The sequence below is a fragment of the Artemia sp. Qi Xiang Cuo genome, chromosome 1, assembly GCF_049724085.1.
Source record: "Artemia sp. Qi Xiang Cuo chromosome 1, ASM4972408v1, whole genome shotgun sequence".
Taxonomy (NCBI): Eukaryota; Metazoa; Arthropoda; class Branchiopoda; order Anostraca; family Artemiidae; genus Artemia; species Artemia sp. Qi Xiang Cuo.
In genome coordinates, this window is record NC_142794.1 from 84,224,630 (window position 1) to 84,250,127 (window position 25,498).

A 25,498-nucleotide genomic window follows, 5' to 3' on the forward strand; every position below is an offset into this window, starting at 1 on the left:
AAGCAATAACCCTAGCGCGGGGAGGGGGAAGGGTTTTACGAGCTTTTCTTTTTTCAATTTTTATTTTTTATTTTAAAAGAATCTTTTATTTGGTGGCGGTTGGTGATACTACTCATTAGTAAGCGAAACTCTAAAAACCAATATCCCTCGTTCATTCAAGCTACTATCTGCAAAAAATATGGACTTAATTACTTGAAGTAATTGATACTTAATGAAGAAAAAGGTGAAAATTATAGGTTTTATGAAATTGATCATAAGACTTAAATTATTCTATCAGATACATTGGCACTTTAAGATGAAATTTGACCCGCATATCTATCGACCTAGTGGTACCAAAATATCCTAAAAGGGCTCATTTGACTGGAAATTCTAGTTTGGGATGAGTAGTTGGATATTTCAGACTTTTCTGAGCTAAGGTTTCATAGTATTTCGTAGGTGAAGCTTCCACGTCAGTTTTAAGTTCACCAACACATAAAAATTTAAAGTTCAGTTCTAATTTTTCCATAGAAGATAGGAAAAGTTATACTATGATTGTGATTATTTTCTATGAAGATAGAAAGTTTCACTTTAATTCTAAATTTTCTTAAATTCAGTTTCGACTTTTCTCATGGAGATGAAAAACTTTAAAGTTCAATTTAAAATTTTCTCAACGAAGTGAGGAAAAGTTCAAGTTCCCTACTGAATTTTACCAAAGAACACAATTCAATTCTAATTTATCCAGAGAAAATAAAAATCTTCCACTAAAGTTCTTTATTTCACAAAGACATAAAGAAATTTAAAGTTCAATTCTAAATTTTTCAGTGGAAGATAGAAAAAGTAATACCATACTTGTGAATATTTTCACGGTAGATAAAAAGTTCTAGTTCCTGTAAGGGTATTTCAGTCCTTTACGTACATGTAAAGGAACCAAAAGCTTCCCCCAAAAAGAGAATTTTCTAAAATGGTGCACATTTCAACTGGACTCAGAAATACTAAGCTTTAATAGCGTGAATCGTGCTTCAAAAACTCCGGATTGCTACAAGATTAATTAAAAATAGGACGTTAGCCCAATAAGTTCTATCAAATAGTTCATAGTGTTAAATTGTAATGAAGGAGCGACTTAGCTCAATTGTAACCAAAACTCAAAAATGGAATTTTGATAACAATTGACAGGAATTGGGTTTTTATGCAGATTGAAATTATATAAATTTCATTACGTTTAATATCTAGCCACCACATGCTCCAAGCCTCAGAAGAAAAAGGGATTTTGAAAACAGGGAGCCCGATTTTCGAAAAAAGGGATACCCTCGTGCAACTGAACCCCCCTTGTAACTGAACCCGTGTATAACCAAAACCCCCCGGGCACCGGTATCCCCTTTAACTGAACCAGCGTGCAACTCACCCCTCCCAGCAACCCGACCCCCTCAAAACACTTTCCAGCCCGTTCTTTTTAAATTGACAATATTTTTCAAACGTTACTTATGCATTATACAGACCACATCGGCGAGGTAAAGCTAGGTCAAGTCACAATGTCATTCTATCGTTACTTTTCAATTAAGCTATTGCATACTTTCTAGCAATGTCTCTTGTAAGCGTCAAATCTATTAAGTATCTGAGCTTATTCTTTGTATCGTTGATGCAAGCATCTCATTCTTTAATTACCCGTGAGGCATTCTTAACATTCGCAATACCTTTACGCAAATATCTTTTCGCAAAAAATTCGCAAATCTCGTAAACTAAAGAAGTAATTACCCTTTTCATAAACATTAGTCCTTCTATTAATGAACCCATGAAAATAAACCAGTCTTATAGCATCACACAATCTCGCTCCTAGTTCCAAAAATGGAATGCATGTAGCGTTCGTAGTAATAGGTTTAAATACATATTAGCCAAGTTTAAAAAAAAAACTTACTAATCAACTTACAGATGAAAGACCACGGATTTAACCTAAAAAATATTCAAATCCTAATCACCAATCAAGTTATACTCGTTGAAATGATACCTCTTTGCAAATGACCCTGGTAACCCCAATTCGTTGAAAACATAAACACATATCTATGCCTCAGGCGTAGGGTTCAAATATATAGATGCCTGGCCCGTGGTAAGGCATATTACGCAATCACTGGTGAAACCTTTATATGACTTACTACTTATATATATATATATATATATATATATATATATATATATATATATATATATATATATATATATATATATATATATATATATATATATATATATATATATATATATATATATATATATATATATATATATACATATGTCCAATTAACCTGGAACACGTATTTTGGCAGAAACTTTCTCAAAATGCCTTTGAAACCAAATTGAGACTTCGAAACCTATTTTTAATTCCTAAAAACATCTAATAATACCATTGCACTACTAATTACCGATTTTCATGGATGTATTGGAATAAATTAATTTAAAATTAGTTTCTTCAAAATTAGTGTTCCAACGTTGAAGCCAAGTTTCGCGTCCAAGAGAGATCTGACTTGTCTACCCGCAAAAGATCTAATGTCGCTTATGTTTATATGTTCTCTGGAGCACTCGCACCTCGGTCCGGGTTTTTATAATGGGTGAGATAGGGAAAGATCATACTGCTATTATATATACTGTGGTTACCACGAACTGTTTGATAAGGTTTTTTATGGAAAGGGTGGTTGTAAAAACTCCTGAATGGGCTAATTTGATTGGAATCAGATGTTCTAGTGTTCTGTTTAAGAGTCAAAGTGATTGGAGAGCAGCCACACACCCCTCCCACGTCGTATTTTCCTCAAATGCATCCACAGAAACTCTGAGGATGCCATTTGTTCAAAAATAGTCCAAAGACCATATAATAAGGTCCTTGGGGTTGACAGAATCCCAGAGAGGCTGGGCGAAAGTGTTGTAAGTTATGCCTCAGGGCATATAGGGTTTTTATAAAAGGGGTGGTCGTTTCAGCTTTAAATGGGGCTCATTTGAATGTTAATGTATAGTTCTAGTCCATTTTAAGAGTCAAACTTGATGGAGAGCATCTGCTCCCCCACCCTCCCTGGCGTCCTCTTTTCCCAAAACGTATCCGATAGAAATTGTGAGATAGCCATTTTGTTACCAATAGTCCAAAGATCATATAACAATATATAGCTTTGGAACGGATGGAGCTCATTTGATTGGAAGTCGGATATTTTAGTACCCCTTTTAATGAGTCAAAGATGAATAGAGGGCAATAAGCCCCTCCCCCAAGCCTATCGATCCACAAAACATATCCGACCGAAATTTTAATTTTTTTCTCAGCCTTGTGGAAAAGGTCCAGTAATTATGTCTTTGGGGATGTCAACCTCCCCACAGTCTTCAGGACCAAGCAATTCGTTCATTGTTTACAAATAGTATGTTTTTGAGAAAGGAATGCAAGTTTGAACTTTACTTTCCAAGAAGACGAAGGGCATTCAGGTGAGCCTTTCAGAGAATGTTGAGGGGAGTGTTGAACTAAATAAAAACACGTTATGTGTATAAGGATTGTCAAAAGGGTGTAACACAGGAATAACTGAGTATATTAATTTGGGAAAATTCAAAAAATGATAAGGGATCTGATCAAAAAAGACAATATTTGCATGCTACTAATACTAATAAGACTACTAAAATGCGTTGGGGTTTTCAGCCCAACTAATATTAAAATGATATAGTCATTTTCTTCAGCGTAGTTAAAAGGTCTGTAAGTTATGTCTTTGAGGATGACAACCCCCCCCCGCCCCCAAAGCCCTCACGTTAAGACCTGTAAGTTAGGCAATTCGTTCATTGCTTACATATACAATATGGTATTGAGAAAGGTATGCATGTTTGAACTTTATCATAGGCAGCGCAATGAATTTCAAGAAACAATAAATCAGAGCGTGCATTTAGAAAATTGTTCAATTTATTAAAAAAAAGGTTGTTGTATCAGTGTTGCCACTTCAGCACTAGAACTTAAATTTACTTTGACCTTAGAACAAAGGCTTAGAATGGCATCATTGGGAAAGTGAACGCAAAATAGATATTTTTGCTAATAGCGATTTTGCATATACGATAAAAAAGGCACAAAACTTTTAAGCTTTTTGATGAAAGACTTTGACAATAAAGCTATTAAACTATCTTAGACAATTAAAATATCTTAGAATGGCTTTTGAGTCCTTCTCTAAATCTCACTCTGCAGCAGTGTACTGGACTGATAAAAAAAAAAATTACATTTGTCATGTATGAAAAAAAACCTTTTTCCAAGTTATTCATTCTTTAGTTCCAAGCTCGAAATGAAGAGTTCTGGCCTAGTTTACTTAAATTTACTCTGACTTTAGAAGAAAGGTTTAGAATGACATCAGTCCAACAATCAGATAACAAAAACATCGGGATGAACATACACCCCCACCTCCAGAGCCCGGGGGAAGGGTTGTAACTTAGGCCCTGGGGGCCCATAAGGTTTTAATGGAAGAAGTGGTCATAAAAACCCTCAAAGGGGACTCAAATGATTAGAAATTCAGAGTTCCAATTTCCTTTTTAAGAGTCAAAAGTGATCCGATGGCAACTAGAACCCCCCCCCCCCTCCAACCCTCTTTCCCCAAATGCGTCCGAACAACTTTTTTGTATATAGCCATTTTGTTCAAAATAGACCGTCTAAGAGTTTGGAGATTTTAAAAAGTTCAGTGGACAACAAGTGGACCACAAAAACATTAGTAGTTAAATTTATTCGAACAGTATCACCAGCATTGAATTTCTTCTTTTTCTCCTCTTTCTCATCACCAGCATCGGAATATTGTTTAATAAAAGTGTCAAGTGTATTGGCATCATGATGAACTTCCTTTGTGGTTGAGTTGAACAGGGATCGATGTGGACATTGATTATAAATAAATATGATTTTATCCAAATCATGAATAAAAGCAGCAGTATTTTTCAATTAGCAATATCTTGAAATAAAAGTCAAATAATTCTTATCAGTCGTTGTCCAATGCTGCCTTTATAGGATTATAACTATGATAGAGGATTGTATTTTATTTCAATACAACCTTCTTTATACGAAGATTAACAAATTCACTACCTTGATCCGTTTGAATCTTCTTATAGCAAACCTGTTCAAGGATGATTTCAAGAGCTTTAGCAACTTCATCACCTCTCTTTGACTGCAGTAGAATGGCATATGCATAGCGACTAAAAACACTTAGTGCAAGCAGAATGTACTTGTATGGCTGATTCTGTCGCCGTTGAATCTCATCTAGGGTCAAAAGATCTGTTTGTAATATTTGTAATTGGAAAAAAACTTAAGTTTTCGATCATGACTACCATGAACTTTACGATTACGATGTGGAGTGTAACTTGATTCATTCTGTAGATACCCTGCCGCAAGCTTTTTTCATGTCCAGTGACATGAGCAAGTGTAGTGGGTGAACTTAAATTTCCCACTTCACAAATATTCTCATAAGCATGTTTCAATGCTTCAACCATTTTGAACGTAAACAAGTACTGAAGTGACCACTGCCTATTTGCATACTAACAAGTGATGATGAGGGGGATGCAGTGATATTAAGACGTCTTCGCTTGAGTCCCCAATTACTCTTATCAAATAGTTTCCACTTGACGTGCTATTATTTTCTAAAAATGAGTCAAAAACATCTTTTGATATTTGAATAAATTCCTTTAATCGTTTTAAAACATGTTTATTGCCAATAAAACTTTTGGAGAAGTTTGGTGAGTTTAAAATATTATGCAAATGACTGTCAAATAATACCCGTCTTTTACGATTTTTGACCAAATCTGATAATAAATCAAGTAGAATGTAGGTCTTGCTAAGGAGTATAACTGGATTCCGTCTTAGTATCAATTTGAATATATTCACTTTCAGTGAGATAAATCAAGAGTTTTTTACACTGTTCATGATAGGAAAGTGGCATTAGATCTGCACCACTTGTCACAACCTTAGACAAATCCCCTTCTTTCAGTATTGCTGGTGTTGTTGTTGTTATTAATGATGATAGCGGTGGAGTCATTTCCTTTTTGTAATCAATGACATTTGAATTTAGTGGTCTCCCGCAATAGGGGTTTTGTTTGTCGACTCGGCAAAGTGCATTTTGGAGCAGCATTAATTTTTCTTCGTTGTCAATTGTCTCATTGTTAATGAATTTATTGAGATTGTCCTCGAAATGTTCCTTTGGCGAAAGGGCGAGTTCAATTGGAGTCAATTTATAGAAATTGGCCATCTAGAGAAAACTGTTTACAAGTCCTGCAATGATTGACAGTAAAAGTGTAAAGAAGCTACCACCCACTTGAAGAAGTCATTTTGTGTTAAAATCGTTTCTTTTATTTTTGCTTGCTGCTAGGTCACGTACAAGGAAACAAGGTTGCTTAGTCTGCTGCTTAACCCCTTCTGGCAGTTGACATTGCTTCAGTTAAATTCAAACAAGGTTCTCATGTGAGATTAATGAATTCTCTGTCGACACAATGTTTGAGTATTGCCCTCCTAAGTCGGGGTTTTGGATTACCTTGGACGGTGAATAAATGTTGATGTTCATGTAGTTTCTTTAGTGTCATGATTGCAACTAACGACATTTTTTACTGTTCACCGGCAGATAAACAATAGTTTCATTGTCAAAAATATCGGTGACTGCACGCAAGTCCTCGGGTGTGTTCTGATTTAGGTCCAATAGAATATAGCCATAGGTTTTATTGGTAGCCTGATTCTACGCCGAGAGTAGAAATTACGGTTCACCCGTATATACTTGTCTGTTTAACGTTATGAGGGAACTGGAATCACGAACAACCCTGTAGATGATATAGTAGGTGCAATTCAAAGCAAGTATTCTCATACACTTGCTCTGCTGAAAGAGATTGTGTAGAACTAGGGTTACGGAAATCTGTTGATGATGATATCGGACAGTGAACAATTGTATCATCTCCTGAGACCATTTTTCAATGGATTTGGCCAGATCATCAATAATCAACCAAGAGTTTGACTCAATACTGTTGAAAATATCAAGTCCCTGTATGGATTTTGTGTCTGGGGCAAAAGTTATTATTCTATCATAGGATTCTTGCCAAACACTGTAGCAATAGTAATTTTTTTGGATTGTCTAAAAACATTTTATCATGATTTTAAACTATTTTTGTTAAAAGTCTCGTTTCGCCAGACATTGATGGTCTGCAAAGAAATGACCTCAATGGAGTTTTAAATTGATAAATAGTCCCTTGCAATGTCAAAATACAACTGACTAAAGATTACAACGGCCCCTTGAATAAATAATAATTTCCCTAATTACCTAATTTCTTGAAAACAAAAACATTTTTAAGGAATAATACACGTTATTTATTTACAAATAAACAAAACTACAAAAAATACTACATGTTTAATAACATAATAAATGCTTTAACAACATCCTTTATCAGATATGGCGGATAAAATTGACAAAATCTAAATTTCAGAATGAATAAATTCTATATCAACATCCTTTTTCAGACAAATATGATAAAATGGACAAACTGACAGGATCAGAGGGAATAATTTTTTTTTTATCAAAATCATTTGCAATCTACAACGGATACAATTAACAAAAGCTAAATTTCAGAATTAATAAATTCCTTATCAACATTTTTTGTCAGATACAAAGGATAAAATTGACAAAATCAAAGTGCCAGTGTGAATAAATTTTTTTTATCAACATCCTTTTATCAGACACATCAAATAAAATTGAAAAAATCTAAATTTCAGAATGAATAGATTTTATATCAACATCCTTTTTCCGATATGTCGGATAAAATTGACAAAATATAAGTATCAGAGAGAATAATTTTTTTTTATTAACATCCTTTGGCAGATATATCGGATAAAGATGAAAAAATGTAAGCATCAGAGTGACTAAATTCTATATCAACATCATTTTCTCGGATACAGAGGACAACATTTACAAATTATAACTTTTAGATTAAATAAATTTTTTTTATCAACATCCTTGGGCAGACATATAGGATAAAATTGAAAAAATCCACATTTCAGAATGAATAAATTCATTATGAAAAACTTTTATCGGATATGTCGTATAAAATTGAAAAAATATAACTGTCAGAGTAAATAATTTTTTATATCAACATCATTTGGCGGATGCATCGGATAAAATTGTCAAATTCTAAATTTCAGAATGAATAAATTCTTTATCAACATCCTTTATCGGATATGTCGGATAAAATTGACAAAATCTAAGTGTCAGAGTGACTAAATTCTATATCAACATCCTTTTCTCAGATACATAGGATAAAATTGACAAATTCTAAGTGTTAGAGTGAATAATTTTTTTTTATCAACATCCTTTGGCGGATACATCGGATAAAATTGACAAAATCTAAATTTCAGAATGAATAAATTCTTTATCAACATCCTTTGTCGGATATGTCGGATAAAACTGACAAAATCTAAGTATCAGAGTGAATATTTTTTTAACAACATCCTTTGTTAGATACATCGAATAAAATTGATAAAGTATAAGTGCCAGAGTGAATAATTTTTTTTGTGTGACTTTTTTTGAGTGACTAAATTCTATAGCAACATCCTTTTCTCGTATACATAGAATAAAATTGACAGAATATAAGTGCTAGCCTGAATAATTTTTTTTTTATCAACATCATTTGTCAGATGCATCAAATAAACTTGACAAAATCTAAATTTCAGAATGAATAAATGCTTTAAGAAGATCCTTTATTGAATATGTCAGATAAAATTGACAAAATCTAAGTATAACGATAACGAACTGACATTTCTACAGACTGTTCTTGTTTACGTAGTAAAACAATTTACAAATTCTAGGAGTTAGATTGAATAAATTTGTTTAAATATAAATCTTTTACCAGATTAATAGGATAAAAATGACAAACTATAATTATCCAGTATAAAAAAATTTATTATCATCATCCTTTGTCGTATATGTTGTATAAAATTGATAAAATATAAGCATGAGAGTGAATAATTTTTTTTTTATCAACAACCTTTGACAATTACATCGAATAAAATTGATTGAATAAAAGATTCGGATAGAATAAACTTTTTTTTTATCAACATCTTTTGTCAGATGAATCGAATAAAAATTGACAAAATTTAAATATCAGAAGAATAAATGCTTTAACAACATCCTTCATCGGATTTTTCGAATAAAATTGACAAAATCTAAGTATCAGAGTGATTAAATTCTACATCAACATCCTTTTCTCGGATACATAGATTAAAATAGAAAAAATCTAAGTGTTAGAGCAAATATATTTTTTTTATATCAACTTCTTTTGCCAGTCACATCAGATAAAGTTGACAAAATCTAAGTTTCAGAGCTAATAAATTAATCATCAACATCCTGTGTGGGATCTTACGGATAAACTTGATAAAATATAAGAATCAGAGTGATTAAATTCCATATCAACATCAATTTCTCGGATACCAGGGATAAAATTGACAAAATCTAAGTATCAGACCGAATAAATGCTTTATCAACATTCTTTAAATGCATTATCAACATCATTTGTCGGCTAAATAAGGTAAAATTGACAAGAAAGACATGGAGTGTACACCGCGACGGCACATACATAGTGAGAGAGACATGCAAAGTCGACATAGCTTTATTTAATTTTTTAAGGTTAATTTAGACGAGGTTACGTGCGCGCACGTGACCTCGTCTAAATTAACCTTAAAAAATGAAATAAAGCTATGTCAACTTTGCATGTCTCTCTCACTATGAATAACTTATTACCCTTGCCCTGAAGACTGTGGGGTGAGTGTTGTAATAAAATTTATAATTTCCTGAACTTTAAACTACGTTAAACAAAATGACTATCTCAAAATTTTGATTGGATGTTTTTGGGGAAATGGTGGGTGTGGAAGGGGTGTTAGCCATTAGCCATATCAATTTCCAATCGAATGAGCCATTTTTGAAGGTTCAACGACAAAACGTTCTATAAAAAACCTTATATGGCCCAAGGGCATAACTTGCAACCCTTGCCCTGAGGGCTATGGGGGGGGGGGGGGGTTGTCAACCTCAAATACCTACTTTCCAGAACTTTCAACTACGTTGAACAAAATAACTATCTTAAAATTTTGATTGGATGTATTTGGGGAAAAGGTGGGTGTGAGAGGAGGGTTGGTTGCCCTCTAATCACTTTTGACTATTAAAAAGGGCACTAGCCCTTTGAATTTCCAATCAAATGAGCCTTTTTTGAAGTTTCTACGACAACACTTTCTATAAAAGCCTTATATGCCCCCAGGGTATAACTTACAACCCTTACCCTGAGGGCTGTGGGGGAGTATCCTCCCAAAAAACATAATTTCTGTCCGGAAATCAACTACGCTGAACAAATTTGCTATCTAAAAATTTTGATTGGATGTCTTTGGGGAAAAGGTTGGCTTGAAAGGTGGGCTAGTTGCCCTCAAATCACTTTCGACTATTAAAAGGACACTAGACCTTTGAATTTCAAATCGACTTTTTCAAGTTTCTACGACAGAGATTTCAGTAAAAGCTTATATGCCCCCAGGGCATAATTTATAACCGTTGCCCTGAAGACTGTGGGGAGAGGGCCCTGTTCAAAGGTATAAATTCCTGAACTTTAAACCGCGCGGAAGAAAAAGGCTATCTCGAAATTTTAATTGGATCAGTTTGGGGAAATGGTGGGCGTGGAAGGGGTGTTAGTTGCCTTCTAATCACTTTCGACTATTAAAAAGGATACTAGCCATTTCAATTTCCAATTGAGTGAGCCCTTTTTGAAGTTTCTACGACAACGCGTTTAATAAAAAGTTATATGCCCCCAGGGCATAACTTACAACCCTTGCCCTGAGGGCTGTGGGGGGTTGGGTTGTAATCCTCAAAGACCTAATTTCTAATACTTTCAACTATGTTCAACAAAATGGCTATCTTAAATTTTGATAGGATGTGTTTGGGGAAAAGGTGGGCGTGATGGCGGGTTAGTTGCCCTCCAACGACTTTCGACTATTACCAAGGGCACTAGCCCATTGAATTTCCAATCAAATGAGCCCTTTTTGAAGTTTCCACGACAAAGCTTTCTATAAAATCTTTATATGCCTCCAGGGCATAACCTACAACCCTTGCCCTGAGGGCTGGGGGGGAGTGTCCTCTTCGAAAACCTAATTTCTATCAGGAAATCAACAACGTTGAACAAAATGGCTATCTCAAAATTTTGATTGGATGCGTTTCGGGAAATGGTGGGCGTGGAAGGAATGGTAGTTGCCTTCGTATCACTTTTGACTATTACAAAGGGCACTAGCCATTTCAATTTCCAATCGAATGAGCCATTTTTGAAGGTTCCACGACAACACGTTCTATAAAAACCTTATATGGCCCAAGGGCGTAACTTACAACCCTTGCCCTGAGGGGTGTGGGGGTTTGTCATCCTCAAATACATAATTTCCAGAACTTTCAGCTACGTTGAACAAAATGGATGTCTCAAAATTATGATTGGATGTGTTGGGAGAAATGGTGGGCGTGAGAGGAGAGTCAGCTGCCCTCCAATCACTTTCGACTATTAAAAGGGCACTATCCCTTTCAATTTCCAATCAAACGAGTCCTTTTTGAAGTTTCTACGACAACGCCATATGTAAAAATCTTATATGCCCCCAGGGCATAACTTACAACCCTTGGCCTGGGGCTCTGAGGGGGTTATCACCCTCAAAGACCTAATTTCCGAAACTTTCAACTACGTTGAACAAAATGGATATCTCAAAATTTTGATTGTTTGTTTTTGGGGAAATGGCGGGCGTGAGAAGAGGGTTGGTTGCCCTCTAATCTCTTTTGACCATTAGAAAATGCACTAGCCCTTTGAATTTCCAATCAAATGAGCCTTATTTGAAGTTTTTACGACAACACTCTCTATAATTGCCTTATATGCCCCCAGGGTATAACTTACAACCCTAGCCCTGATGGCTGTGGGGGAGTATCCTCCCAAAAAACGTAATTTCTGTCTGGAAATCAACTACGCTGAACAAAATTGCTATTTAAAAATTTTTTGATTGGATGTGTTTGGGGAAAAGGTTGGCGTGAGAGGAGGGCTAGTTGCCCTCAAATCACTTTCGACTATTAAAAGGACACTAGACCTTTGAATTTCAAATAAACTTTTTCAAGTTTCTACGACAAAGATTTCAATAAAAGCTTATATGCCCCCAGGGCATAACTTATAACCGTTGCCCTGAAGACTGTGGGGAAGTGCCTTGCTCAAAGGTGTAATATCCTAAACTTTAAACTGTGCGGAAGAAAAAGGCTATCTCAAAATTTTGATTGGATCAGTTTGGGGAAATAGTGGGCATGGAAGGGGTGTTAGTTGCCTTCCAGTCACTTTCGATTATTAACAAGGGCACTAGCCATTTCAATTTTCAATCGAATGAGCCCTTTTTGAAGTTTCTACGACAACGCGTTTAATAAGAAGTTATATGCCCCCAGGGCATAACTTACAACCCTTGCCCTGAGAGCTGTGGGGGGTGGTCATCCTCAAAGACCTAATTTCTAGGAATTTCAACTACGCTCAACAAAATGGCTATCTTGAAATTTTGATAGGATGTGTTTGGGGAAATGGTGGGCGTGACGGCAGGATAGCTGCCCTCCAATGACTTTTGACTATTTACAAGGGCACTAGCCCTTTGAATTTCCAATCAAGTGAGCCTTTTTTGAAGTTTCTACGACAACACTTTTTATAAAAACCTTATATGCCCCCAGGGCATAACTTACAACCCTTGCCTTGAGGGATGGGGGGGGGGGAGTTTCCTCCTCAAAAACCTAATTTCAAGGGGTGCTAGTTGCCTTCGTATCACTTTTGACTATTACAAAGGGCACTTGCCATTTCAATTTCCAATCGAATGAGCCATTTTTGAAGGTTCTACGACAACACGTTCTATAAAAACCTTATATGGCCCAAGGGCATAACTTACAGCCCTTGCCTTGAGGGTTGTGGGGGGGGGGTTGTCATCCTGAAATACCTAATTTCCAGAACTTTCAACTACGTTGAACCAAATGGCTATCTTAAAATTTTGAAGGATGTGTTTGGGGAAACGGTGGGCGTGAGAAGAGGGTTGGTTGCCGTCTAATCACTTTTAACTATTAAAAAGGGCAGTAGCCCTTTGAATTTCCAATCAAATGAGCCTTATTTGAAGTTTCTACGACAACACTTTCTATAATTGTCTTCTATGCCCCCAGGGTATAACTTACAACCCTAGCCCTGAGGGTTGTGGGGGAGTATCCTCCCAAAAAACATAATTTCTGTCTGGAAATCAATTACGCTGAACAAAATTGCTATCTAAAAATTTTGACTGGATGTGTTTGGGGAAAAGGTTGGCGTGAGAAGGGGGCTAGTTGCCCTCAAATCACTTTCGACTATTAAAAGGACACTAGACCTTTGAATTTCAAATAGACTTTTTCAAGTTTCTACGACAAAGATTTCAATAAAAGTTTATATGCCCCCAAGGCATAACTTATAACCGTTGCCCTGAAGACTGTGGGGGAAGTGCCCTGCTCAAAGGTGTAATTTCCTAAACTTTAAACTGTGCAGAAGAAAAAGGCTATCTCAAAATTTTGATTGGATCAGTTTGGGGAAATAGTGGGTATGGAAGGGGTGTTAGTCGCCTTCCAATCACTTTCGATTATTAAAAAGGGCACTAGCCATTTCAATTTCCAATCGAATGAGGCCTTTTGAAGTTTCTACGACAACGCGTTTAATAAAAAGTTGCCCCCAGGGCATAATTTACAACCCTTGCCCTGAGGGCTGTGGGTGGTGGTCATCCTTAAAGACCTAATTTCTAGGACTTTCAACTACGTTCAACAAAATGGTTATCTTAAAATTTTTATAGGATGTGTTTCGGGAAAAGTTGGACGTGACGGCGGGTTACTTACAACTTACAACCCTTGCCCTGAGGACTGGGTGGGGGGGAGTGTCCTCCTCAAAAACCTAATTTCAAGGGGTGTTAGTTGCCTTCGTATCACTTTTGACTATTACAAAGGGCACTTGCCATTTCATTCTCCAATCGAATGAGCCTTTTTTGAAGTTTCTACGACAACACTTTCTATAAAAGCCTTATATGCCCCCAGGGTATAACTTACAACCCTTACCCTGAGGGCTGTGGGGGAGTATCCTCCCAAAAAACATAATATATGTCTGGAAATCCCCTGCGCTGAACAAAATTGCTATCTAAAAATTTTGATTGGATGTGTTTGGGGAAAAGGTTAGCGTGAGAGGGGGATTAGTTGTCCTCAAATCACTTTCGACTATCAAAAAGACACTAGACCTTTGAATTTCAAATCAACTTTTTCAAGTTTCTACGACAAAGATTTCAATAAAAGCTTATATGCCAGGGCATAACTTATAACCGTTGCCATGAAGACTGTGGGGGGAGTGCCCTGCTCAAAGGTATAATTTCCTGAACTTTAAACTGCGCGGAAGAAAAAGGCTATCTCAAAATTTGGATTGGATCAGTTTGGGGAAATGGTGGGCGTGGAATGGGTTTTAGTTGCCTTCCAATCACTTTCGACTATTGAAAAGGGCACTAGCCATTTCAATTTCCAATCGAATGAGCCCTTTTTAAAGTTTCTACGACAACGCGTTTAATAAAAAGTTATATGCCCCCGGGGCATAACTTACAACCCTCGCCCTGAGGGCTGGGGGGGGGGGGGGGTTTGTCATCCTTAAAGACCTAATTTCTAGGACTTTCAACTACGTTCAACAAAATGGCCAGCTTAAAATTTTCATAGGATGTGTTTGGGGAAAAGGTGGGCGTGACGGCGGGTTAGTTGCCCTCCAATGACTTTTGACTATTAACAAGGGCACTAGCCTTTTGAAGTTTCTACGACAACACTTTCTATAAAAACCTCATATGCCCCAAGGGCATAACTTACAACCCTTGCCCTGAGGGTTGTGGGGGGGGGGTTCAGCCTCAAAGATCTAATTTCCAGAACTTTCAACTACTTTCAACAAAATGGCTGTCTTAAAATTTTGATTGGATGTGTTTGGGGAAAAGGTGGGTGTGAAAGGAGGGTTAGTTGCCCTCCATTGACTTTCGACCATTAAAAGGGGACTAGCCCTTTGAATTTCCAATCAAATGAGCCTTTTTTGAAGTTTCTACGACAACACTTTCTATAAAAACCTTATATGCCCCAGGCCATAACTTACAACCCTTGCCCTGCGGGCGGGGGGGGGGGGTTCTCCTCAAAAACCTAATTTCTGTCAGGAAATCAACTACACTGATCAAAATGGCTATCTCAAAATTTTGATTGGATGTGTTTCGGGAAATGGTGGGCGTGGAAGGGGTGTTAGTTGCCTTCTAATCACTTTTGACTATTAAAAAGGGCACAAGCCACTCCAATTTCCAATTGAATGAGCCCTTTTCGAAGTTTCTACGACAGCTTCTTTGATACAAAGTGCCCTGGTCTAAAGGGAAAAAAATAATAAATAATACATTGTGCCAACATCGTTCTTTACTTAGGCAGCACTATTGCGCTGCCTATGCTCTCTCTTACCTAAGAGCAAACTTGAATTTTGCCATTCTTTGATACCATTCAGAAGTAGATTAATAGTTGTTTTACAGCTGTATCTAAGGCTGTTACTTTTCTACAATTTTCCAAATGGGAGTCTGCTCCCTTTTCTACGAGATATTTAACTACAACCATTGCATTTGAATTCACAGCATAACATAGAGATGTGTCATTGTCAGAATCTAAGGCATTTATAAGAGCACCATTTGAAACTATTAACTGACAAATATCTAATGCGTCTCGTCTGCCAGAAAAATGTATAGGGGTACGATTTTTAGAATTTAATGCATTTATAGTTGCCCCATTTGAAACTAGTAGCTGACAAATATATAGTGTACTTCTTTGCGGCATAATGTAAAGCTGTTTTCTGGAAACTGTCATTCAGGTTAGGGTTACTCTATTTTTTAGATGAAATTCCACCGCATCTGTTTGATTCGTAGAGACAGTCATGTGAAAATCGGATAATATGTTTTGATTTACTTCAGATTGATCCTGACTAACTTCGTTCAGACCCAGGGGCTCAATTTATTTTCACTCAAATCTGAACCTTCTTCTTTAGTCTTATTTTTCCTGTATTCTCGTACAAATTGTGGACTTTGATACAATGCAATTTCCTTACATTCAAGTCTGAACTTCCACATTCTACTTCTGCATCTTTTCTACTTCTTTTTCCATGTTGTTTATGTTTGATCTCAATTTGCCATTTGAAAATAAAGTTGGATATGATTTCATATAAATCACGTAGCCTATGACGATCTGGCTTTTGTATCTTTTCAATTTTTCCTTAACTGAGTTTGCCTATCGCATAAAATCCATTATATCGACCTGTAATCTGAATCTTTTCTTCACTTCAGGGGATCTATATATCATGGATAGTGTTTTGGAAATTGTGGCAACCTGTTTGTCTAGTTTTTCAAACGGATCAATGTGAATACTACCAACCATCTTTGCAAGTTTTGACAAAATGGTGGTCTTTTTGTCCATCTGACCTGAATTGTCATTTTCCAAGTCCACTTCTTTAGCAATTAATTTCAAAAACTTTTTTCCACAAGACAAGTTTTTCAGAGAAAAGTAAAGAGCTCCATTAAGCCTTGCGCAAATTGTGTTCTGGTCTTGAGAAGACACAGGGGTTATCGACCCTACTCATTTTAAGTTTTGCTCGTTTTGAGTTTTAACTGACTATTTATTGTAATATCTGTTCGTTTTGAGTTTCATTTATTTATTGATAGTAATTTGTGGTAGTTTTACGCTTGGACCGTTACTTGACTTTATTTTTGCTCATTCTAGGCTTAACGAAGCTCTTACTTTTTTTTAAAAAACCTTGTCTTGTGGAAAATTTTTTTAAAATTAATTTATGTTCGTTTTTTGTTGACATAGTCATGTAGTCATAGTCTTTGACATAGTCTTTAGTGTAAAGAGCAAGCTGTTGAAGAGGGGACAGTCCCTTTCATATACGGATAATTTCTGTTCATTTTAAGTTTTGACATTGCTCCTTACTTTCAGTTCAAAAAACTTGTTTTTTTTTGTTTTTTTAGTTAAGAGAAGAACAGTGGCAGCATTAGGAAGGGTAGAAGATGTGTTGACCAAATTTTTACTCTTAGATTAATAATTGAGAAGTGCCTGAGTCATCTAACACCTTTAATTCTCAGTTTTATAGATTATGAGCAAGCATTTGATTCTGATGGAAGAGCTTTAGCTAAGGTCTTATCCTTGTATGGTGTGCCAGACAAATACATTAAAAGGATTAGTGCTATGTATGAGAATAACAACAGGAGTTAAGCAGCTAATGAAAAGCAGGTTGTCCTAGGTTGGGTATGGGAGGATGTTGTAATGAAAGATTTAAGGGAAATGGAAGCTTTCTGGGAAGATGTAAAGAGTGAGTTTTGGAATGGAATTGGATGGAGTAAGAGCATGCATAGCTAGATTGGCCTTAGGTGGCTTGGTGCTAAAGTGAGTTTTTAGTAGTAGTAGTAGTAGTATTCCAGGATCACTCTCAATCTTTTTTCTGTCTTTATCCAGGATTGCATGTGTTTGCAATTTTTAGTTTTGTCTCAGTGCACCTCCCATTCTGATAGCTGCTATGCTGTTCCCTTTGGTTTACATAATTCACAATTATTGGATTTCATATTACAGAAGCTTATGTAGTGCTTTATGATCTCTTTCTCTAATTTTTCCTTAAGTAGCTTAAAGGTATCCTAGCTGTTGCTGTTGAACTGGTTAAAGAAAATCTATTTATCCTTGCATAATATTCTAGTTTCACATACATTGCATAGCATATATATGATTGGTTTTTCATGGGGAGTTTTCCATCCAAGGGTGTTATTTGCTGTCTTGATGATTGCTGGTATGACCTTTTTGGCGAGAGAGTTTACCTTGTTAGCGGTGGCTGATGGAAAAATTATTTGCCAGGATCTTCTGGAATTTCTCAGTTAATGTAGAACACATGTTTACCTCATTCCAAAATTTCACAGGAGTTCCACATAGAATCTTGGTATTTTTTGCTTTTGATGATTTTTCATTCTTAGCTTGAAGCTGGCCATCTGGAGTGTGTTGTCAAAGTTTTAGTCTTCTCTAGGTGTGCCGCTATGTCTAGTATGGAAGACTAACTGCACTTTAAACTCAGGACATGTGATACAGTCCATGGTGATTTATGAAAGTTTGAACATTTATCCATTTATAATTCAAAGCTTGCCTCACTCAGTATTAGGAACTAACTTTTGATCAGAAATAATTGTACAAAACAATGCAAGTCAAGACAATCAGATAACTTGTGCTTTTAGCATGGGGCTATTTCCAGGGATTGGAAGGGGGTTATTATGTGATGTAGTTAAACTGAAAACAACTTTTATTATCCAATAAATACAAATTTTATGAAATAAAGCAAGAATTTCGTTATTATAGCATCATGTTCTGGGAGGAGGGATGGATAGACTAGATTGGTACAAAAAAAAACTGATCAAAAAAATAAACTTAGTGTTTAGACTAGGGGTACAGACAGCCACTAAGGGTAGGGGGAGGGGAGGAGAGTGCTCCTGAAAATCACATATATATATAAGTTGTCTGAATGCAATGAAATAAGATATATTTAGGAAGGTATTTAGATATATTTATTTTCAACAAAAAGCAACTCAATAACACAATCAGAGATCCCACAAAGGCTCCATGGCCAGTAAAGCAGGAGGATCACGAAATGAAGCATTCATATATTAAACTATTAATCAATTAAGCACATAAAATTAAAAAACATCTAATGACAAAATAGAAAGAAAATAAAAAGAAGTGGCCAAAGGAAAGAGAGTTCATTCAAAAAAGACAAAATCCACAACTGAAATCAAACAAAGCAGGACTCCACAGACCCAGCAAAAAAAGACATAAAGAGAAAACATTCCTATTTAACAAATTACAGGTATAAATTAACCAATAGGAAATCATCCACCAGGTGTTATTAAACATTGTATATTTTCTCTGACCAACTGGAAAATGAAATAAATATGCTTATAAAAAAAGAAACTTAAAATAAAAAAAACATTCAAAATATAGATATGAAAAAAATAACATGATAAAAGAATAAAAAATATCTCAAACAATTTACAAATTAAAACTAAAATTTGAAAAATCGACGTTTGAATGGGCAAAAGGAACAGCAGTCCCAGGCAACCAGAAAATACAGCAGGAGGTATATTCTATATTTCAGTCTTTAGTCCAGAATAGGACTTAGATTGGCACCAGAAATTATATTTAGTTATATTAGTCTAAATATAATTATATTTAGTTAGACTTTCTTTTCAAATAAGAACTAATTCAATGCAAATGGATTATTTTAGTGTAAATTTTCCTTCTATATTACATAAACTAATAAGGGAATACTTACTTTATTCTTAGTAGAGAAGCAATTTGATGGATTTGTATGTTTACTTTCAATTTAATTGAACCTCCCCCAACCCTAATGCCTGGATACTGCCCCAGGCCTAACACTAAGCTTTGTGATTTTTTTCCAAGTTGGTGTCATGAACCAATTGTTGATGAGAAATAAGTACATATTTGTGTGTAGGAAGATCACCCCTCCCCCAGAAATTAGGTTGATGGATCCCCTTTGAGGAAAAAAAAAAGGAAAACAATACATTAAAGGTATTTTTGTGTATGTGTTTAATAATCTCCTGCCCTGTCTTCCCTTTTTTTTGGTATCTAGACTAGATACCTAGGTTTGGTATCTAGACTAGATCTAGACTAGGTTTGGTAACCTGTTAGTATCTAGACTAACTAATGTATGTCTATTCGTATTTTCTGGTTAGCAATCCATCATCTATGCTTAATTTTTTTTCTCTCTCTCTGTGCAATTTTGCATACAAACTATTTCACATGTAGAGCATAAGAAAAAAGGGAAGGGGTGCTTGAACCAATATAAGAAGGGTATCTCTCTCCTTCTATCTCCTGTGTGTGGAGGTATGTACTAGTTTTGCAAAAAAAAAAGTTATATAAAAGGTTAACCGACTCTTCAACAGTTGATTAAACCATTGCTTTTAGCAATTTTTCCTGGTTAATCTATTAATAGTAATTACTAATACATATAATATAATAATTTATCTTGGATAATTTTCTGTGAATTTTTTTATTTGATATGAAAAAAAAAACATAGTCAAACATTTTGCTACTTTCATTACTAATTCTACTTTTAAAACTTAACTAAATCAAAAGTTTGTAAGTGTATCCAAGCTGTCAAAGAGTATAGACAGATTTTTTTGCAAATGGTATTAAGTTTTATTTTTCTGGTGAACTAGTAGAGGTATAAAAAAAAACTAAATTAAACACTACTAATTTGTGTCCAGATTTTTAAAAGGGTGTATGTTGTTAAAAATTGTAGAAAAATTTTCGCCAGCAGACAAATAGCAGGCCAAACTATAAATTCTTAAAAAAGAATCGAAAAGATTTAAACTATTATTTTCTTTTTCTCTGAAAAGACTTTCAATATAAAACGAACAGAAATTAATTAAAATTTTTTCCACAAAATAAGTCTTTCAAAGGAAAGTAAAGAGCTCCATTAAACCAAAAATGAGAAAAAATAAAGTGAAATAATCTACCAAGTGTAAAACTACCTCAAATCAGCATCAATAAATAAATGAAACCCAAAACGAACAGAATTTATAATAAATAACACAGTCAAACTCGAAACGAGCTGAAATTAACATTAGTAGGGGTCAAAATCCCTATACCTTCCCAGGGCCTGAACATAGTCTGCACTTAATTGAAAAAAATTGAAAACTTTAATAAATCAAATAAAACTTTTAAAACTTTTAAAATCAATAAAACATTTAAAACTTTAATAAATCAAATATTATTAACATTTTAAAGAATGAATACCAGCATATGTATATTAAAGTAAAAATGCACATTCATTTGTATTTTTTTAAAATGTTGATTTTGTAGGACCTTTCAGTGACACATCAACTGCAACAATGATAATATCCAATATATCTGATCAATGTGTCTGTTTCAAGGTCAGAACTACTGCCCCCTGGAAATGCTGGGTAAAACCCGCAACCGGTGTTTTAGCTACACATAGCACTGTTACCATTTTAGGTGAGTTGTATTTTGCTGCTCTTATGTCTACTTCTTGCTATCAATTTTTAACAATAACCTGACAAAAATATTGCGATTGCGTTTTCACATGCGCGGGTATAAGTACCCCCATTTTTAGTGTTTACAAAAAACTTGAATAATTTACATTTAAACAGACTCGTTTTACTATTTTCACGAATATGTCACTCCTCCTGAAATAAATTCCTCCATTGGTAGAATGTCATCACTCTTAGACAAATGCTTAAGTTTGTTTGATACCTTGAAGATTCGTCCTATCACGTCCAAGACAAGCTTTTTTACTTTGTGTGGCCAAATTAGTCAGAATTAAATTGGGGAAGGGGGGGGGGGTCTTGCCATAACTTATATAGCTTAAATAAAAGATCCGAATAAATGACAGAAAACTGGAAGCAAACTCCTACTTTCCCAAAATCTTAGAAACACCACTTAACTTCTCCAGTTTTGTGCCAGAGATGGAGATATTCAGGTTTAATGAAACTTACATAACTAGAAAACATAAACTTTGTTGTTTTCATTGAACAGATCTGAATTTTCTTTTTAAAGTTCAGGAAAGTGCATTTCCTAAAAATATTCTAGTATACCGGCTTGGAAAATATTAAAAATTAGCTCAAAAGAAGTCTCATTAAATAATTTGACTGCTTTTGAAGTTTCCTGTTGTGCTAACTGGCTTGATTGAAATCTTCTGGGACACAGGATGCACATTATTTATGCTGTACTTACATTGATTAGACAGCTTTTTGCATTGCAATTAGTGAGATATTTTAGGTTTCCTTTCTTTTAAATTAGCCTCTCTTTAGCTTTTCAAACCATTGACACGTCTAAAATTCCTATCAATTTGTTGATGCCTGTTCCTTGTTGCCGAATTTTAGGAAATCAGATTTCGTTCATAAGTATATTTCTGTTCCACGTTAATAAAATAATTAATGATTTCTGATTCTAGTTTGAATTGGAATAAAAATTGGCAGAACACAATAAGTTTTCGCCGAATAGAAAGCTCGTTGAATTCTGTGTATTGATTATTGCAATTAATACACGTAAATTTCGTAAGATTAGTGTGTAAGAATATTTTTTTTTGCGCTAAAGTTTGACTTTATGCCCTAATTCTTCAAGAACAACTCCTGGAACAATAGGGCCGCTGAATTTGTATGAGGAATCTTTCAAAGAACTATAAAGATTTAGCGTAAAGAGCGAGGGATGAGGAAGGGCAGCCCCCTCATATACAGAATAAGGTTTGTTCATTTTAATTTTTAATGCTGCTCCTTACTTTTAGCCTCCAGCAGATGTCTGCTACAGCGCATTAATTTTAAACATCGAGACTAGGTCAGCATTAAGAAAACAAATTCGAAAGCGAAATAAAAATTTACAATATTTGAAATAACAAATATGAAAATAAAATCTGAATTTGGAAGTCACGGAAAAGAATGGAGGGATAAAGACAATGGAGGATATTATTAATTGTCTAAAAATGTAATATTATATAGATCAAATCTGAACCAGGGTTGTCGGTAATTTCTCCAATGCTTTTTGGCCTTCATCCTGGTTAAAACTTAGCCAGCTTTTTAAAGTCAATTTATATCAAATTTATCCTCAAAGTAGCATAGCTTCGAATTTGCTGTAGAAAATGTTTTAATTTCAGTCACTCCTTTTGCCCTGATATTGTGGATCAGTTGTTATTGTAGGGTGAAAATAAAATATTTTATACAAATTGATTGTTTGTGAAAAAGAGGGGTGTCCAAATTAGCATCAATGTCCTTGTTGCCCTGGAATTTCTTCTCCTTTTCAGTCACAGGATTGTATAGGAAAGTGTGATTCAGTAGCTCTAATTGGTTTTTCCTGATTCCAGTGAGTCTGCAGCCATTTGATATTAACGATCAAGTTTCAAGTTTCAAGAAAGCTCAAGTTTCAAGTTCTCTATGTTGCAGTTCCGGAAGAAATGACCAATTTAGACAACGTGGTAAGTACTCAATCATGGATTTTTCCATTCCAAAAGCTGTGTTAAGTTATGAGGGAACAACTAATTTAGACAGTGTAGTAACTGCTCCACTGTAGGCGTTTGATATTCCAAAAGCTATGTTACACAAAATGCATTTAAGAATACGTTGAAAATGAAAAAATTGTTTTGTGTTTTTTTTCTAATTGAAAACCTCAAAAATGTTACCCTAATTAATATAAAAATAAAATTGTTGTAAGTCCTACTGGTAATGAGATTTTACTAATACCAAGATTTAGCTAGCGCTGATTTGAACCAATCAGATTTTTCACAAAAGTTTCTGTTTGGCTGAAAAAATCTACGAAAGTTTTGATCAGCTTAAATTAGCACTAGTTAAATCTCGGTATTAGTAAAATCTCATTGTGAATGGGGCATTAGGCATACGGCGACAACGACCTTATTATAAAAAAAATATTTTCTTAACTGTTTATGTAAATGAGAAGAGAGGTTATCACTAGTGTTTTTTTTTGTTTTTTAATTCATCAAAGAGACAAGAAAAGCAATATAACACCAATGAGTAAGAAAATGATATATATTTCATAAAGTACCAAGGACATTAAAAAAAAAGATCGTTTCTGGGACCCATCCTAGTTTTATTCCAACAGTTTTTTTTTCCAATATTTTTCTAGTGATTGTTTTAAAATTATGCAGCTTTTAGGGCAGCACGACACTTTCATCAGTTAAATCAGTTTTTAAACTTGAAACAAAATAAGCATTAGTTAACTCTGCTTTTTGTTTGTAAAAATTCAAACATGAACAATCTGTTGATTTCAAGACAACCTTCAAATGAAGGCTACACCTTCTTAACGTCTCTAATGCTATGTGTTTTTAGCTTATTTTACACTGATTTTTCAAAATCATGTCAATTTTTAAGTTCGGTGCCCGCTACTACCAAAATTACATAATGGCATATAGAGGTCATCCTCATTCAAATTCACTTTCAATTTTTCCTAATTTTTAAAAATATGTATGGTTGCGTTGGTTTCCACTTAACAATTTCCAACAATCAAATTTTATTTTCACTGTCCTTGATACTTTAAGACATTATTAGAAGTAACACTTAATATATATATATATATATATATATATATATATATATATATATATATATATATATATATATATATATATATATATATATATATATATAAATATTTAAATATTTATATATATATATATATATATATATATATATATATATATATATATATATATATATATATATATATATATATATATGTATTGTTTTTGTTTGATTCCAAGCTCAGGACCCAAATTTCAAGGTCTTGGGACAAACCACAAGGACCAATCTAGGATTTGTATCATTGGTTTGTATTATGATTGTTTTCTTTTACAGCAAGATTAAATTATGATATATACAAATAGGCAGTGGCGTCAATTGGAGGATCAAGAGGACCTGTGACCCCCTCCTAAACTTTTATAACACATATAACACATTCTAGAATATAACACATTCTTCCTGCTGAAAGATGCAAAATTTGTGGAATATTTGTTATGTATTTAGATTGTTTTTTTGGTTAAAAGAAGGGAAAGATTCACCACTATATATGCTCAATATACTTATATACAAGTATTTTGGAATAAATTTAGGTCAAAATAGAAATAAAATAAAGATAACATGAAGGAAAATTATACAAGAAAGAAAAAGTTGATATTTATAGGAACAATATTTATATATATATATATATATATATATATATATATATATATATATATATATATATATATATTTATGCTAAACAATGACAGAAATATAATATAATAAGTTAAAGGAAATAGTAATGAAAGAATGGGGATAAAAATGGGAGTAAATGAGAGTACCACAGCATTTTAAGTAAAATTTTGATAGATTTTTTAGTACCTTTCAGCTCTTTGAAAAGTTCTCCAATTTATTATTTTGATTGAATTTTATATTTTAAATAATTTTTATTTTTCTACATTTAATTGGTAACATTTTATGTGTTTTTCAGTGGAAAGAAGTAGCAGGAGAGGACAAACATGATTGGAGATTGAGGTGTATTTTGGACCTCCTTCCTCACGTTGAAAAGGTTTGAACATACTTTGCTTTAAAGACTTGTATGTTTTTTTTTTAAGATTTCGTTTGATGATATTTTTTTTGTCTTATGTTGCTTAGAACTTTTTGGGGCGATTCCATGCAAACCAAACGTAACTAGGCGCGAGACCACGAAGATGAAGAAGATCCTTTGATTTCCAGCCATATATCCGTACCTTTTTGACGGACCCGAGAAGACGTTATTTCACCTTTCGCTTTCATCTCACGTGACTTAGTCAACACCTCACTTCTTCGCAAATTCAATTCAGGTGGCAAGTCTGTAAAAATAACTATAACACTCGCCTTTAGTTTACCAACGTTCGACATTACCTTTTGAAT

General features: G+C 34.4%; 1 protein-coding gene and 1 long non-coding RNA gene across 5 annotated transcripts in view; one reads left to right on the plus strand and one right to left on the minus strand.

Moving 5' to 3' along the window:
* LOC148956829 (uncharacterized) overlaps positions 1 to 21,891 on the minus strand; it is a 54,046-nt gene extending 32,155 nt beyond the window's left edge. The window contains exon 1 of the long non-coding RNA XR_016141618.1: positions 21,816 to 21,891. This is a non-coding gene — a long non-coding RNA (uncharacterized LOC148956829). The remainder of the gene's footprint in view (positions 1 to 21,815) is intronic.
* The window catches only part of LOC148956830 (vesicle-associated membrane protein-associated protein A-like), a 30,391-nt gene continuing 25,821 nt past the window's right edge, over positions 20,929 to 25,498 (plus strand). For all 4 annotated transcript variants that reach the window (XR_016141615.1, XR_016141616.1, XM_089087458.1 and 1 more), the window contains exons 1-3: positions 20,929 to 21,077; positions 22,939 to 23,049; positions 25,077 to 25,154. Coding sequence is in view for 1 of the 4 variants with exons in the window: in XM_089087465.1 (XP_088943591.1) it covers positions 20,954 to 21,077; positions 22,939 to 23,049; positions 25,077 to 25,108 (267 nt within the window). In the remaining 3 variants the exon portion in view is untranslated. The remainder of the gene's footprint in view (positions 21,078 to 22,938; positions 23,050 to 25,076; positions 25,155 to 25,498) is intronic.